General features: G+C 50.0%; 1 protein-coding gene across 15 annotated transcripts in view; it reads right to left on the bottom strand.

Moving 5' to 3' along the window:
• Positions 1-6,162: 6,162 nt before the first annotated feature.
• ATP2B2 (ATPase plasma membrane Ca2+ transporting 2) overlaps positions 6,163-11,655 on the bottom strand; it is a 151,056-nt gene continuing 145,563 nt past the window's right edge. For 14 of the 15 annotated variants that reach the window (XM_064274899.1, XM_064274888.1, XM_064274890.1 and 11 more), the window contains one exon: positions 6,163-6,474. In XM_064274899.1, coding sequence (XP_064130969.1) covers positions 6,163-6,474 — 312 coding nt within the window. The remainder of the gene's footprint in view (positions 6,475-11,655) is intronic. The other variant, XM_064274897.1, reaches the window with a different exon arrangement.

Below are 11,655 nucleotides of genomic sequence, written 5' to 3'. Positions count from 1 at the left end.
AAAGCTCAGAGAGTGTAACTGACCCAGACTGGCAAGGAGCTATGGAAGGGGGCCCAGAAAAGTGGGGTGCTACAGAGCTTGGCCAGACCTCCAGGTAGCAAACCACCACCCATCCCCACCCAGGAGTTTAGGACTTATATTTCCCTCTAGTGTGCGTCTCTGTGTCAGGGGCGTGTTTAGGGTGGGGCAGGAAGCAAAAGGTGGGGGGCCTCTTGGTCCTTCTGTTCTTCAAAGGACAGACCCTGCCCTTGGGTTTGTAGCTGCACCCACTGATACTCTGGGTGATAAGGTCAAGGAACTTTACTCTCTGAGCCTCTCTTTCCTCAAGTGGGAAACAGGGATAATGGCATATTAGACATAATAGAGTTTAATGCGTGGGGGCATTGTTGTTATTAAAGAAATGCCCTGGTGTAGGTAATGAAGTTGAAGAAATTGGGGATTTGGGACAAGCAATGGAGCTGTATCTTACTTATTGAAATATTTGCTGGTGGCCTTGAAAGGCATAATATAGAGGTTTAGAATACAGGTTCTAGAATCAAGACTGCTTAGGTATAAATACTGTATCACCTACTTCCTAGGTGGGCACACCTTTCACCTCTCTGGGCTGCTGGGTCCTCCGCAAAGTGGGAATTATAATAATACCTACTCCAGAGGTGGATGTTGGGATTAAATGGGCCCTTGGATGTGAAACAGTGTTTGGAAGTTGAATGGGCCTATGGTGCTTGATCTGGGCTTTAGTTGTCCCTGAGAAGAGGCTAGGATCTAAGGAGTGTGTGTGTGCTTGCACATGTCTGAGACCCCAGCCCTTGGCCCAACATTAGGGACTGTTTTTTAGTCTGGGCACGTTCTCTTTCTCTGCTGATGCTTGGCAGAGGATTTGCAAAGTTCAGACTCTTGGGTACCAGGCTCCCCTCTGCCTCCCTCCTCCTCAGCAGGAGATGCCACTTTACATCCCATGTCCATATGTCCCACCCCCTTCCTCTGGTTGATCCCAGAACCCATGTCAGGCCAGTCTTAGCTGTCTCCAATGTGTGTCCCCTCTCTTCCTCCTACAAGCCTGTTTGCCCCTGGATCTTCTGCTCCTCCTGAGGCCCCTTCTCCCAAGGCCTTGTTCTCTGGGACTGTGGACCACTCTACATGGAGAATTAGTGAGTGATGGCAGGCTACACTTGTCTCCCTCAAATGGTGGATTTTCAGCTATGAGTAAAAGCACTCCCTCTAGAAGGGGGGACCTGGTGGGAGGAGAGAGGGCACCCACTGAGCACTGTGCCCTTGGGCCAAGTGCATTTCCCTCCCAGGGACTCAATTGCCCTCAGTTCAAATTCACGGAGGTGGGGGGGTGGTTTGCCCAGCTGTCCTTTGGAAAAAGGCCTTGTGATGTGTACCGTGTCTGCATTTCCACATGTGCATTTATTGTTATTGCTCAGTATAGTGTTGAAAAGGCAGACAAATCCCATTAATTACAAAGAGCACAAGCCAGAGATACAGAGAAATAAAAAGTGTACAATAAGAGCACAGTCACTTCCCAGCCCCAATTGCCCCAGACCCCCCAGAGCCGGGGAAGCTTGTGGAAGCTGGAGGCGGCACCATTCTGTCGCTACTCTGTTATAAAATATGTGCACACAAGAGTTAGCAAAGTGGCTACCCCTGAAAGTTCCAGCTCTGGGAGGGAGAGCACCACAGGCATTACAAAACATACTTAGGGGGCTGGGAAGGGTGGTCCCTCAGCTACCCTGCTTTTGGTGGAAAGGGTGATGGCTGAAGCCCAGGGCCCAGGGTCACCCTCCCACCCACCCTTCACCCCTGCTTGGGTGGGTAGGATCTCTACCTTGAAATTAGGAGAGCTTGATTTGGAACTCAGAAAGGCCGGGGAATTTCATGCTGTTGTCTGATTTAGGCCTTGGCTCTGGAAGACCCCAAAGCCCTCAAGAAACCCCCTCCCCCAGCACAGGAGATTTCAGACACTATTGCAGGAGAGAGGTTTGGGCAAGAGGCTCATGAGAGTGCACCAGGTGGCAGCCTCCTCTAGGTAGAGCAAGAAGGAGAGGGGCTGTAGGGGTAGAGGGTATGGTCCTGGCAAGACATGCTGCACCCCAAAGGGCCCATCACACAACCTCTGAAATCAGCTCAGGAAAGGGAGATGGGAATCAATGTTTCTCCACGATAAGGATGAGAAGTACAGACAACTGGGCCACACATTCTGCCTTGCAAAGGTCTCTACTAGCTAGCTCTGGTGCTCCAGGTCTAGGACAGATTACTCTTTCTCATCTGGGCCAGGGGCGATGGAGGGTCCCTCCCAGTACAACGAAAGTGGGATGACTCTTTCCCAAACTGAGATTAGGTGGGGCTCAGTGGTCTTCCTGACAACTCCTGGGTTTAGGGGACAGGCGAAATGATGGGGGGAACATTCAGCTTCCCCTCGAGGCAGGAAGCCTTTTTGGTTCCCCCTTACAGGACACGGTGTTGCCAGTGGCCCAGAGTGGACAGTAACTGCAACGGAAGGAAGATACTTGCACAGAGAATGGCAGGGCCCAGGATTTAGGGTGAGAGGAGGGCAGGGAGTGGAAGATTAGGCAAAATTTTAAAAGTTTACTTGGAAGAACAGATATCAGGGAATGACCAGAAAATTCTGTAAAAGAGTGAAGCAGACTTGCCCCATCAGGTAGTAAAATATTATAAAGCTACATTAATTAAAACCATGTGGCTGGTGCCAGATGAGACACCCAGAGAGAGAACAGAATAGAAATTCCAGAAATCGACCCAAGTAATATAAGGTGTCAGTACATGGTCAAAGTGGTATTTTAAAACAGTTGGGGAAGAGAACACATTATCCGATAACTGGGATACCCAGGATCAGACAGGCCCAGAGTTGTTGCTCTAGTGCGGTCATTGTAGCTGGTCTGGTCTCAGAAGCAGGGTGCCCTCCCTCTTACCAGCTCTGTGTTCTGGTGGGCTAAGAGGGTATGGTGAGGTGCTGGTGGGAGCAGTTGGGGCTGCTCCAGAGTTGGGAAGGCTCTGCCCGAGTTGCAGAAACTCCTTAGAGTCTTCCCAGCACACCTGTGAAGGCGGGGCACTCCACAGCACCGGGAACCACTGACTGAGGCTGCCTGCTCTTCCCTCATCTATTGAGGGCAGCAAGCTGGGGAGCTGAGACCTCCCACCTGCATCTGCCACCTTCTCCGGGGGCCCTTGTTCAGATGCTGCAGTCCCAGCTAGAAAGACGTATACATTATAGAGCACGTCATACTTACTACGTTCTGTTTGATGTTGTTTTTTGCTTTTTTTTTTTTTTTAAAACCACAGACATATCAGAACCACAGTGAGGGAGTAAGAAGAGTCAGCAATTGAAAGCATAACCATTGCATAGTATTAAATGAACAGAGACGGTGAGTTCTTTATTTACAATTATTGTCTAGATAAAAAAATTCATAAAAACAGATGAATGGTCATAAATTATTTACCCCCTAGTGGGGCGAACTGCCAAACGTACCCCATGCTGCTAGATATAGGACGCAGAGTGCAAGCTTTATGTACTACAGTGAGTTTTGACAAACCAATCATTTCCTGTGTGTGTGGCGGTGTATGCAAGTGTGAGAGTGAGGGTGTACATGGGGGAGAATCTGTCATTCCTGACAAGAAGAGACCAACCCTGACGTCGGAAATTCTTGGTAGCTTCCATCATTCCCTATTTCCCAAGCAAGGCTCCACTCACAGAAGCCCCTCCTGGTTTCCTTGCATCTTGGCTGTGGAGGAACAGGGAGCATGGTGTCACAGAATGAGGTTACAGACACATGATTAGAACGAAGAAGGGGAGAATGGGAAACCTTGAGAAAGGAAACTCCAAAAAACGCCATGTTCCGAAACTGCCCTGTGTCTCACCCGTGCGAGGCTTTCCTTCCTCAGAGGAGCTCAGCGGGCTGGCTTTTGGTGGTGCTTGTAGCTGAATCCAATAAGCACATCTGAGGGTGGGTCGCCCCTTCGGGGGTGCAGTTTCCTTTCCCGGATACATTCAGAGCTATCTCGTCATGACGTTCAGGTGACGGTCTCTCACAAAGAAGGCCCTCTTGAAAGCTCTCTCCTGACAGGAGGGTTTGGCCTTGTGGGGTTGGCTGACTTTGGACCCCAAGGCCTCAAGTTTTTCCACAGCCATCCAGACCTAGGCCCTCCCAGCTGACTATGGCTCTTTTCCCGAGGGGATCTCATCTTGTTTGTGGAAGAGTTCTCTGGGCCTGGAGAAGGGAAGGGGCCGGGCGGACACGGAACAACTGTGGGGAGGGGTCAGCATGAGGAATGAGTTTCGCAAGTGAGGTGGAAAATGTTTGGTTTTCCTCGAAGCATGGGACATCATCGATCATGGTATTCAAAATGTCTTTTGCACTGTACAAGTTTATGGAAAAAGATCATATGCTGAAAAGTCTCAAAGCAAACTTTGTATTAAATACAAAAGTTCTTTTATGAAAAAAGCTGAGACCCACAAAGTGCTTAGCAGTTAAGAGGCTGACATACAATTAAATAAGCTCTTATTAAGTGGGATTACTAGTGCTGTTATTGTTTTGGGGAAAAAATAACCACCTTTTTCTCACCTGTGATACCGCAGGGTTTCAGAATGGCTCTCTGTCTGGGAAAGCGAGACTTGCTGTTAAAAGGCTACAGTATATATTGTAACTACAGGAAGACAATTTGGTTTAAAAATCACACTGAATAATACATCTCAATATACACATCATAAAGTTCATTCGGATCTAAATAGTGCAGAGAAAAAGGCTATTTTTCTTCAAAAATAAAAAGAAAAGCAGCAAGCCATACTGATCCTCATCCATATGCCAACAGCTCATATGCTGCAACTTGTAAGGGAATAAACCTCTAAATTACTAACTGAAAAAAAAAATCAACACAATAGTATTTATAATATCTCCACACTACCCCCATCTCTGTACAGACAGCGCCAAAGAGAACCTAGTTTAGAAATGCTCTTGGTAAACTCAAGCGAGTTTCATTGAGAGAAAAGTCTTCAACCCTTGCTTCGTGGATCTCATCATCTTTGGGCCAGGATGGCCGTTAGTTTTGTAAACCCAGGAAGCCTTCTCTCCTCCTCTCCCTTCGTCTACAGAGCATGTTATGACATCCCTCCGGATGGATACTCGGTAGCGTTTGGCTTCTGCCTGAGCCTTCCCTTGGTAGTGACGTTATTGAACGGAAATAGCAGGCAAAAATCAGAGCATGGCTATTGTAAAACATCAAGGATGCGATCCAGGAGAAGTGTCTGTGCGGCTGAGCTGTCTGTACAGCATCTCAGCCACCAGTGTTCTTAAACCATACAAATAGCCAAAGACATTATCTACAGGTTTGTAAACAAATTACATTCTTCTTTTAGGACATAAATAAGTTAAAATAGAGCAATTTAAGCGGAAACAAGGCAACATGCCGGCAAAGAAATTTTATATATATCCATGTATATATATATGTGTTTATATATATATATGTATATATATATAAATCTACCTATCTATATGGACGTATACAGTCTTGGAGAAGTATACGTTGATATAGATAACAAAGAAATGGATATAACCTTGTGAGTGTCTGTGAAGTTCTTCGGTTCCATTGGTGCAAATCTACTAGGCAAGTTAAGCTCTGCAATTTCAAAAAGTTATTAAATTAATCTATACAACTGAGACCATGCTGCGCAAGCATTTCAAAAACTCACAGACCAGTGGATTTGATAGTCTCAGAAAAGAGTCCGTTTGCAGTTCCCGCCTAAGAAAACAAACCAAAAAAACCCCCTCCCCAAAGCCCCGAAAACCAAACAAGGGGAGGTCTGGAAGTGTACAGTACATTCATGCAGGGGACGCGGTGGCCGGGCGGGGGCATGGCTGGTCCGTGTGTGGGCGGGAGCCAGGAAGGGCTGCTTGGGACAGATGGCTCACTCCCATAAGCCCCCAGGAGAGATCCCGCCCCTTGCCTCCAAGTGAAAAAGAGTTCAAACAGCATCGCAGCCAGAGAAAGGGTCTGTTGGGTGGTAACGTGGGTTCTCTCTCCAGTGTTTGGTTTTCTGTTGCTCTTTGCTGCTTGGTGTCTTGGGTGCCTGGGTGGGTGGGTGCTCGGAAGGCGGGTGGCGGTGGGGTCTGTGAGGGTGGGCGAACGGGCGCCGTGGGTCCTCAGCTAAAGCGACGTCTCCAGGCTGTGGATGGGGCTCCCTGGACTTGAAGAGGTAGCTGATTTGCTTGTGTCGGTCGTCAGGTTGATCCCGCTGTCGATGGCGCTGTTGTTCTTGTTGAGCGAGGACGGCGGGCTCGAGTTCTGCTTGAGCGCAGCATCTTCTTCCAGGTCGGTGTCGTCGATGAGGGGGATGTGGGGCTGGGAATCTTCGATCCGGAATTCGGGATGAGCCATGAAATTATGGATGGAGGTTCGAGACTCAGGCTTTTCTAAACCTTCATAGAGAGAGCTACGGAACGCCTTCACGACGCGGATCTGCAAGGGAAGCACAGGGGTCAGAAGGACTGCCCGGGGGGGGGGGCTGGTAGCCACATTTGGGGGGCCTGGGGTGGGGGGACGGGCGAGAGAAGAGTTAGGACAACGGCAGGCGGCCGGAATCCAGTCCCTGGATTTTATGAGCATCGCAGGAGGGGAAGAACAGGAGTGGGAGAGGGCTTAGGTTATGTGCATTCATGAGGTGGTTGGTTTTTTTTAAATTGCCTTGGTTTTGGCCAGGACTACAGTATTAGAAGAGGAGTCATCAAGCACCATCAAAGAGATATTGGGAAAGTGGTTAAGGAAAGCATGGTCCACTCCGGTGGGCACCCACACCTAGTGAGAGACTGAGCCTTATTAATTCTAGAGCAGAAGTTCAATCATGCAGAAGGGGAGAGGGCCAGGTGGGAATCAAGTAGGAAGGAGGAGAGGCTATTAAAAAGAATTGATTGTAAAAAAAAGACACACAGTTAAGAAACCATACAACATGGAACAGATTGTGTGCGACACACAGAAAAGGAACAAAAAGGAGACAGTTGGATGAGCTAGGATGGGAGAAGACACAAGGGCCAAACATAGAATGAGAACATCCAACCAAAGGCAGCAAAGCAAACTGAAGCCAACTCAGGGCTTTCTGAGGTGCAAAGCAGAGCAGCCAGAAAGCATGAGGGAGCTGGCAGAGTGGGGACACTCGGGGCGGGGAGCATGCCATGGGTGGGGGCAGGAACCACACGGCACACACAAACGGGCACGTGGCTACACTTGGAAGCCTGGACAATGTGAACGGAGGTCGTTTGTACCCAACGTTTCTTTCCTTCATGCATTGAGGAGGTAAACACTCGAGTATAGACTCAAAGCCCTGTTTGTGCTTTGAAAGCACAAAACGAAAAAATGGGGCCAGAATCAAATGGGCAAACCCAGCCTCAGGTGGGGTTCTGGGGGATGTGGAGCTGAGCCAGAAAGCAGCAAGTGCATTCATTTTCTGGGTTTCAGTCATGAACCCTGCGTCCTGGGCCTCAGCTCTCTCTCCTGAAGGATAGGGGGAGCTTGGATGCCAGTCCTCTAGCTAGTGGGAGACTTGAGTTTGGTGCCAGGACCATGGGCAGGCCACACTGCCTCTCTGGTTGTCCCCTGTCCTACCTCACCGGGTGCAAAGAGGGGTCCCTTCTCCGGACTTCCAGGAGGGGGAGCTGTGCCTGTCATCTCAAGGGGCTGAAGGGACTCTGGACAAAGGCACCTCCTTCTCTCTTTCCAGCCCACTCTGAGCTGCATGCAGCCTGACGGAGGCCCTGTGCTGTATGGCCATCTTCCCTGCAGAACAGCGGCCCCCACACCCCGGGGACATGGGGGAGGCAGAGACTGACAAGACAGGTTTGGGGAGGCCCTGGCAGTCCCAGGATTTGTGTCGCTCTCAGCTAAACCCTGGAGTGTTCATCTGTGGAGCACTGGTGGGGAAAGCCTTGGCCCATGGAAGTGACTTTCCTAGATGACTGTGGTTGATGACTTCAAATGTCAGAGCTCAGGGCTTCTTTTATGGATTCAGAGGGAGTCTTTCTAAAAGCCCATCATAAGCTCTTCTGCCTTCGACTTCAGAGCACACAGAGCCGACTTGGACTTCAAGTTTGCTAATACTCCTTGGTGGTCTTGTGTAAGACACACAGTTTTGCAACTGTCTTTTAGTTTTTTCTCCTTTGCCATCAGCCATCACTTAGTAGTGCTGACTTCTTGTCTTCTAAAAAAGCATCTCTTTCCTTTTCCTTTCTTATGTGCCGTGGGCTAGGAAGCCAGGGAGCCCGTGTGGTGGACGTGTGCTCTAAGAGTCAAGAGGTGCCAAGCCCTAGCCAGCCAGCCGGCTAGGTGACAGCCCATCTGTCTGCTCTGAGATTCCTTCCCCCTGGCTTGCCTATTTGTGGCTTTGTAGGGATTATCAGCATTCTGATCTCCTGATAAATGGGGCGTTACATTCCTAAGTTGCGGGCGGGGAGGGGGGGAGGGGGAGGCATTGCAAGCCTCAGCTTTCTTCTTGGTAAAATGGGAATAAGAATTCTCACTCTAGCTGCCCAGTCTAGTGCTCAGGGTGTTCTGAGGCTGACTTTCAATAAGATGCCAGCTGGAGCACCTGGCGGTGGGGGGAGGGAATGGTGGCAGGACCCTGTCATGTGACTGACAATGGAAAGGGGACAACACACAATGAGATGCAAGGCCCCTCCACCCTCCCCCTGGCATGGAGACAACAGAAAGAATGGACTGCTCTGGACAAGACTGTGGGGACAAGACTTTTCGGGACAGCCCGCCACCGCCATCTCAAGTCTCCACTTCGGTTCTCTCCGCGGCTGAAATGGAAAAAAGGATGGGAAGAAAAAAGCTCTTCCATCTCCCCTCCCTGCCTACCCTAAAACTCAGATTCTGGGGCATAAGTCGCATCTGGGGAGGGGGGTGAAGGGAAAGAGAGGAAGGTACCCCGTTGGTGGGATTTCAGACTTTTTTGGTTTCATTGGCACACGGAGCAGGGGACCCGTGCCTGTTGTTGGAGGGCTCTGAGGAATCGCAGCGGCCCCGGTCTGGGATGGGTTCGACATACTCGAATGTTTACCCGGCTTCAAGGAAGCCAAGAGTCTGGGATTGATTCACATTCATTTCAGGCTCAAGGTTAAAGACTCACAACCTCTTTTAATTTCACTCTCTCTTGCTGAACTCTGTGTCCAGGGTTCTCTAGCCCTCTAGGGAAACAAACACATGGAATATTCAGACAGCGGAGAGCTCTAGGATCCCCCCCAGAAGCAAGCCATTTTCTCGCCAACCCAAGACTGCACTAAATTCGTTGTCAAAATGCTAACGAGGGGTCCAGCCTTTCCTTCTTCTTTTCTCCCCCTAAGAGATGCCAATTCCTTGCCCACACTGTGCTTAGAACCAGGGATCTGAAGGAAAGTGGGGGCAGGAGATGCCCTATCTAGCAGGTTACGGCATCTAGAAAAGTGGCCGGGCCCTGGGCTAGGATGCTCGTGGCTTAACTGGTTCAAAGGAGCAGGACTTGCACTGGTGAACACTGGGCATGCTACAGACTTGCTAAATACAAAGATGGTTTAAGACGAGTTAGGCATTTGAGGGGAATAAGAAAGGGGCTGTGTGGCGTGGCCTTGAATCAAAGAGCTGAATACTAATATCATCCTTGGTCTCCAGCAGGAAGGTTTCCTTCACCGCAGTCCCTGCCAGGTAGAGAGCAGCTTCCTTGGCCTTCTAAACCAGGGAGGACTGGCTGTTCTCACAGGCATGAGGCTGTGGGCGTGGGCACTGGCTCCTGAATGGAAATCCAACCTCTGTGGGCACAAGGTCTGTAAGCGTGTCTGGGAAGCAGTGTGGATGGTGGGAAAATGGGGGACTTAGGTGTTCGATCTCCTGCTGGTCATTTGCTGCGTGATATTGGCCAAGTCAGTTTTCTTCTCTGAGCCTCAGTGTCTTTCTCTCTTAAACGGATACATTGATAGAGCCTACCCTCCTCATATTTTGGTTGTGAGACATACGTGAATGAAAGGGTGTGGGGAGCTGCTTTGGAAAACTTTTAGTGAGGCTCAAATATAAGGCATTAGGGGTGTGCCACCAAATTCCTCGGGGGGGAAAAATAAACTCGTTTTTGAGTAAGTCAGAGGAGAAAAGCTGAGAGTGGACTAGAGTTCTCTTCTGAACATTCTGGGAGCCAGTCTGATGGGACTGTCCTGTCTATGACATGACTCTATCTGCCTGGATCCTCTCCCTCTCAGGGTGGGGTTGGCCGAGGGCTGCCTGAAGTGGTTGGGGAGTTTCCTCACCCCACCTATCATGAGTCATAATCAGCTTCAAGCACACACCGCCCTGTCTCAGGCTTTGTGTTCAGCTCTTGATATCTTAGTGCTAATGGACGGGACAGGGTTTTTGGTTTGGCTCTGACATGCACAGGGCCACCCTCCTCTGCCGGAGAGTCCCCAGGCATAAGATCCTGCTCAGAAGAGGCCAGTGGGTAGCCCACCTCTCCATTCCACTCCTCTTGGGGCCCCTTCTCTCACCAGGCATCCTCCTTCCTACCTTCCTTGTGCCATTTTGGCTTCTGAAGGGACCCTGTCTGGTTCCTTGGGGACTAGAGGGGTTAACATTGTCAGAGGAACTATTCAAACAAAGGAGGAACCGGGGGGATACTTATTTAGAGTTCACATTGTGACTGTGTTGACCAAAATGTGCATGTTGAAACCACAGAGGTTGTGATCCTCTTTGGGAACCAGTGCCCTTGAGCAGGAGGATGGTCAAGCTCTCTCTGAGACCATATTCCTAAGCAGGGTCCCAGAGGAACCCGGAAGTACAGGCTGGCTTATATAATAAGAGGGGAGGAATGGGAAATTCTTAAGGGATTGTGATATGTAGGGGGAAAGGCAAGATGGTGGCTGGATCAGGGGTCACCTGAGAATGAAGGGTTGTGGGCAAGGACTAAGTCAGCTTTTGTAAAGCCTTTGCCTAGGCACCATTTCAAAGGTTGTTCCAGAGTTGGGGTGACTGTGGGATAAAAGAAATTCATCTGACCTGGAGGAGAGTGACTTAGAGATAGGAAGTGGATAAAGGGACGTTTCTCTGAAGGGAGAAGTGTTGAGAAATAACTGTCCTAGCACTGGCCTTATTGAATGTTTTTATAAATGACCCAAAAGAAAAGGTGAGAATGAAACAGCAAAGGTTCAAGGTGACTGAGCTCTTTGTTCTAGATTGCAAAAGTTAAGATGGGGTGGGGGAGGGGGCTAAGCCAAGGGAAGGCTTTCAAAGGCTGCGTGGGTGCCCGGGGACATTGGCTGGGCTTTGTCATGGCCTGTGTGAAGGTCCACATTAAAGAAGGCGGCTGGAATGGGCTGGGCCAAGAGCTGAGCTCCACCCAGCAGCCAGACTCCTCGTGGTCGGACCCAGCCAGAGGGATGCAGGACTACTGGGCCGGGGTGGCAGAAATCCATGGAAATGCAACCCCTGGGGGATCTCATGCCCAGACACTGTGCTCATTGCACTTCAACACAGGTGGGGCACTGAGCCTGGCCAGAGCTGAGCTGATGCAGGGTCAGCTGGGTGAAGGCTGCGCTCCAAGGTCAGGGCTTTCTAGTCTGAAGGGGAAGTAGGAGAGGACCAATGCTCTTCTGCCCTGAGAAAGCCTGGCAGTGATCTCCCATGACAGAG

Source organism: Loxodonta africana, chromosome 22 (genome assembly GCF_030014295.1).
Source record: "Loxodonta africana isolate mLoxAfr1 chromosome 22, mLoxAfr1.hap2, whole genome shotgun sequence".
NCBI lineage: Eukaryota > Metazoa > Chordata > Mammalia > Proboscidea > Elephantidae > Loxodonta > Loxodonta africana.
Note: the sequence above shows the minus strand (reverse complement) of the source record. Positions and strands in the feature narration are given on the sequence as shown.